The 6,223-nt window shown below is 39.2% G+C and overlaps 1 protein-coding gene across 1 annotated transcript in view; it reads left to right on the forward strand.

Annotated features, from left to right (window-relative positions):
- The window catches only part of LOC106882557 (A disintegrin and metalloproteinase with thrombospondin motifs 12), a 46,169-nt gene that overhangs the window by 8,870 nt on the left and 31,076 nt on the right, over positions 1–6,223 (forward strand). The window contains exon 4 of the mRNA XM_014933311.1: positions 2,054–2,303. Coding sequence (XP_014788797.1) covers positions 2,054–2,303 — 250 coding nt within the window. The remainder of the gene's footprint in view (positions 1–2,053; positions 2,304–6,223) is intronic.

Raw genomic sequence — 6,223 nt, forward strand, 5'->3', positions numbered from 1 at the left:
AGTGCCTTATAATTTAAACACACTCACCGGTAAAATTTCCACTTATTTCTTTTTTATTTTTCTAAAATTTTCGTTGCATCTTGCAACCTTTTCAATAATTTTGACTCTGTCCGTTATTCACACTGCGTTCCTTTTTGTTTGTTTGTGTGCATGTGTGTGGGTTTATGTGTGTGCCTACACATGTATGTATGTATGTATGTATGTATGTATGTATGTATGTATGTATGTATGTATACATCAATGTATTGTATTAAGGCTTGTGGTTGAGCTTGCATGATTAGTAGTCCGGGGTTACTTCAGTGATGGAAAAAGAGAAGTGAAACTGGACCAAGGAGGTCATTAAATTAGCAACTTGTTATTATTTTTTTTTAGTCTCGTGACAGCTCTGATCTGGTAGACATATGACCAGAAGCTTTTCAACCATGACAATTCTGGCGATATTGCTGACACAATCTACGTAATGTTCTTTAAGGTGGCAGGTTCCAATCCGAGGGAGATTTTGTTTGCTGATTCTCGCTGGTCGAACGGTCGCGTAGATTCATTCACCTGCCGTTGTTCGTTCATGAAACAGAAAGTGGAAATATTTGTGACAGATAATATAGCGATCAGTTGATTTTTAAATTTAGTCTCTGATTGGGATATAACCCAATCAGTAGACTGTAAGGAGCCACCATAAACCAGGGTAATTAAAAGACGACGACAAAAACCTGGCATTGGCACACCGTTGGTGACGACGACGAGGGTTCCCGTTGATCCGATCAACGGAACAGCCTGCTCGTGAAATTAACGGGCAAATGGTTGAGCACTCCACAGACACGTGTACCCTTAACGTTGTTTTCAGGGTGATTCAGGGTGAGATAGAGTGTGACAAGGCTGGCCCTTTGAAATACAGGTACAACTCATTTTTACGAGCTGAGTGGACTGGAGCAAGGTGAAATAAAATGTCTTACTCAAGGAAACAATACGTCGCCGGAAATTGAACTCACAACCTTACGATCGTGAGTCGAATATTCTAGCCATGAAGCTCATGCCTTCACAACAACAAAAACCGAATATTTCTATATTTAGGATACGTATCTGTGTTCCTCGGTCACTGTGTCCCCCAGTCCCTATGGAAGCACAATTGTGGCAGCCAATTAAGAAATTGGGTGGATGAAATGAGACACACCATCAGTGATGTAATCTTCAGTCATCGGGTGTTTCAGATTTCAATATTAGACATACCCAAGGCGGTGAGCTGAGACGTCGGGTAAAATGCTTAGCAGTATTTCGTCTGTTTTTACGTTGTGAATTCAATTTCCACTGAGGTCGACTTTGCCGTTCACCCTTCGGGGTCGATAAAATAAATACCGGTTGGACATTGGGGTCAATGTAATTTCCCCTGAAATTGCTGGCCTTGTGCCAACATTTGAAATCGATATTAGACATCCTCGCCCAGGCGACTCAGCTGCAGTTGATCGGTCTCCGACTTATGTCTCAGTAGTAACAATTCATGGATCAGTCCCCAAAATCCAAAGTTGCCTGGTGGCTTTTTTCAGTTGCTTCACTTACAGATTGAACTTGGCTCCCCTTGCCACTTTCATAAAGCCTAATCGGCTTACGACTTTGCAGAACGAGCGTTCTGTGAAACCTCTGCAGCCCATCCCTGTGGATTCGTAATATTTTTTTCCATCCTTTTTCCTGATTAGCAATGTGAAAAACAAGACTTTTTTGACAAGACATCTTTAATATAATTCAAGATTCTCGCAGTCAGCTAACTTTTGAAAAATTCGTAAATATACCATCCTTAAGGGAACAAGGCTTCGGAAATATTAGTTGAACCTCCAAAGACTAGATTCACTTCCTAATGTAACTTACATAATTTTAGGCATTTTTGATTTCGGAGTTATCCACCTTGCCTTTTTTGACAAGAACTCTCATTAAAGCTATTATCTCTTTTTTTACAAATATAGTTTAGGCTGAACATTTTTCAGCTCACTCTGATTCACTTAGCTATATTTCTATAATTCATTGATGACACTATTTTATTTTTTATTTTATGCTTGTTTTGCAGTTTGAATATCAGTAGAATCAAAGAAAGACAAGGCAGTCAGGTGGAAACAATCCTACATATTCCTCTTGCTGAGTTACAACTGAAGTTATCATTAAAACATCCAGAACAAATATTACATAAAAATGCAAAGATCGTGGTTTCAAATGGCAAGGAAGAGCAACACTTTATAGTGGAACCAAGCCACTGTTATCTGGTCGGTCATATCGATGGCTATAGCGGCAGTGCGTCATTGTCTTACTGTGACGGTTTGGTAAGATCCGTTGTCTCACTAATACTAATTTATTAAACTTGTGATGAAGCCTCAACTTGTTAGAAGTAGCAACCAAATCTATCTCAAATTACAGCCTGATGTCTTAAATAAGGAAAGATATATTAAGGACACGTACACACATATTAAATATAATATAGATTCCGAACAAAGACGTGGTGGTCATGGCTGGAATATTTTTGACTATAGGTCTGTTTAATCAAGGCTGACTAGAGGCTGTCCTTTGTGTCCGATGATGACCATGTTATCTTTTTTCTTTCTATTTTTTACTTGTTTCAGTCATGTGTGTGCGTGTGTGTGCGTGTGTGTCTGTGTGCGTGCGTGCGTGCATTTGTGTGACTAATTCGATTTTAACACTCGAACTCGAAGTAGATAAAGCTATAAGTAATAACTTGTAAATATTGAGTTAAAAACCCCTTTGGATAGAAAAAATTGAACACCACCTAGAAGGGTTTTAGTCGAACCAATCGACTCCAGTACTTAAGTTTTACTCAAGTCTGGCACGTATTCTATCGGACTCGTTTTTTCTGAACTGCTAGGCTACAGGATGTAAACAAACCAACACCGATTATCAAGCAGTGGTAGGGGATAAGCACACACAAACATACACACATATGCATCGGGCTCCCACACAGCTTCTGCATGCCAAATATCACTCACAAGGCATTACAGTAGAAGACATGTACCCAAGGTGCCGCACCGTAGGACCGAACCTGACAACACGACCATTATAGATCTGCCGATAGTCTAGACATCTTATATACTAGGTGGCGGTTTTATGATAAATGAATGAGGTTAATGAGTGAATTTAATGTTTAGTTTGGCACTGAGAAGTAGCAACAGTTGATGCGACAAACGTATGCGATTATTGATATATGCGGGTAGATTTTAGTAAAAGAATAAAGGGTAAAGATCCCCATTGGTCATGAATGACCATGGGATTGCACCTAGAAAGTTCCCCTCCCAGGCAAAAGTTCGAGCAAGGTTGTTTGTGAAAGACCAATAGACGCTCATGCACGCTACCGATGTTACACAAGAGGAAGGCAAAGGCTGACACAGCTTGGCGCCAGTGATGTTGCAACTTATTTCTACAGCTGAGTGAACTGGAGCAACGTGAAATAAAGTATTTTTCTCAGGAACACAACACACAGCCCGGTCTGCGAATCGAACTCATTACCTCACGATTGTGCGCACCCGAGGCTCGAACCACAGAGCCATGCGTATGTATATTCTTTTCTACTCTAGACACAAGGCTTGACATTTTTGTGGAGGGGGCCAGTCAATTAGATCGACCCCAGTACGCAACTGGTACTTAATTTATCGACCTCCGAAAGATTGGAAGGCAAAGTCGACCTCGGCGGAATTTGAACTCAGAAGGTAAAGACAGACGAAATACCGCTAAGCATTTCACCCGGTGTGCTAACGTTTCTTATTTTTTTTATTGCCCACAAGGAGCTAAACATAGAGGGGATAAACAAGGATAAAGGGATTAAGTCGATTGTATCGACCCCAGAGCGTAACTGGTACTTAATTTATCGACCCCCGAAAGTATGAAAGGCCAAGTCGACCTCGGCGGAATTTGAACTCGGAACGTAAAGGCAGACGAAATACCGGTAAGCATTTCGCCCGGCGTGCTAACGTTTCTGCCCGCTCGCCGCCTTCGTACGTCCGTGTATTAAACAAAGTAGATTGTCACTTCTATTTTATCGTGGTCATCTTCAGTCTCCCGAACCCCAGCCTCAACTAGAAGTAAATCATCTGAGAGACTATATCTTTACGTTCTATGGTGTGAATGTGAGTGAATATGTGAATCTGTGAATGTTAGTGTGTATAGAAGGAGGACACACACACACACACACACACACACACACACACACACACACACACACACACACACACACACACACACAAATAAACATATATACGTACATGTATGTGTGTGTGTGAGTGTGTGTGAATAATTTGATTTTAACGCTCGAACTCGAAGTAGATAAAGCTATAATTCATAGCTTGTAAATACTGAATTAAAGACCCATTTGGATAGAAATGTAGAAATTTGCCTGTGGGATACGAGCCCACATGTTCTGTAAACATATCAGACGGTTTTAGGCTCAATATTTTCATGCTATTACTGTTAAAAACGAATTAGCTCACGTTCTCTCAAAGTTTCTAAATTCTTATGATACACGCACATGTATGTATGTATGTATGTATGTATGTATGTATAATATATGTATGTATAATATATACGTGCATGCATACACATACACACACACACACACACACACACACACACACACACACTCACTCACACACATAAATACAAACTTATTACCAGTTCAAATACGCTTCATGTATATTCGAACCCGTAAGAAAACTATTTCTCGCTGTAGACAGATAGGTGTAGACAAATAAAGTCACTCCGTAGCGTTCCCTAACTAGACTGTTAGGTGCATGCATTTCGGTATGGTTATCTTCTCTTCAGCAACAGAAACCGGAGGGCAGATGATGCGAACTGACACGAGAGACATCTACACGTGGAAATGTAAGGGGAAAGTAAGAAGAAATATATATATATATAGATAGATAGATAGATAGATAGATAGATAGATAGGAATTTGCATTTGTGAACGGGAGAATATAAATGTGTTGGATGAAGAGGAAAGTGTGTTTGTTGGCTCAGAAATGTCTACATACAAATGTGCGTGCATGTACACACGCGCGTTATCATCTACTATCACGTGAAGAAACGATAAAAGCAGATATACTAAAGTTATAAATCTGTCTCATCACACGGTCAGATTTCGTGAACCTAGATAAACTACTGAAATTTGAAAATATATGGAATATACCTATCTACAATCAGATAATATCATTTTATTATTATCTCATTATTTCTCTCCTTCTCTCTCTCTCATTAATTCTCTCCTTCTCTCTCTCTCTCATTAATTCTCTCCTTCTCTCTCTCTCATTAATTCTCTCCTTCTCTCTCTCTCATTAATTCTCTCCTTCTTTTTCTTCTTTGTCTACTTCTCACTCCTCCACCGCAAAAGAAATGTGTTTGAAAATCATATGGTTTTTCCATGGGATTAACTCTTACTATACAGAACCTTTGGCAATATTTTCTACGAAAGCTTTCTAAGTGAAATAACATAGACAGAAATTGTGGAAATTTGTCAGATGAAACTCTTGTCATAATACTTGGTCACTTACTCATTACTTAATCATTTAGAATTTAAACTGACCAAATCCAGCCTAAATATTCTCCTGTTTTATAGCCAGATCCAACCTTTCATTGACTTTCTAAAAATAGAAATCTTAGAGCTACGATATTATGCACCATGGAAATCTCAGAGCTATGAGATTGTGCATCATGGAAATCTCAGAGCTACGAGATTATGCATCACAGAAATCTCAGAACCACGAGTTTATGCATGATTAATTCAAAGCAATTTGAATAATAAGCGTAATATTTGAAAGAGTAATCTGAATGTAAAAGGGTTAAGGCATTGAATTACCAGGTCGTCCGAGTATTGCGTAGAATGCTTTGCAGTATTATTTCACATCTCTCTGCTCTGAGTTCAAATCCTACCGAAACCAAATTTGTCTTTCATCTTTTTGGGCTCGATAAAAAATCGTATCAAGAGCGGTGGATTGGTGGAACTGTTAAAGAATCGGGGAAGATGCTTTGTAATATGTGTTCCGACTCTTTGCTTTCTGATAGCAACGCCTGAGATAAAGGTCAGTGTTGCGGAAAGAGAGACTGACATTCATGGGAAACTGTCAGTTTTCCAACAACAAAAATCTAACCTCGGTTTACTCATACATGTGCACATGCACAATCAGCCTTTACTGAAGGAGGCCCTGTATATATATATATATATATATATATATATATATAT

The sequence above is a fragment of the Octopus bimaculoides genome, chromosome 3, assembly GCF_001194135.2.
Source record: "Octopus bimaculoides isolate UCB-OBI-ISO-001 chromosome 3, ASM119413v2, whole genome shotgun sequence".
Classification (NCBI taxonomy): domain Eukaryota; kingdom Metazoa; phylum Mollusca; class Cephalopoda; order Octopoda; family Octopodidae; genus Octopus; species Octopus bimaculoides.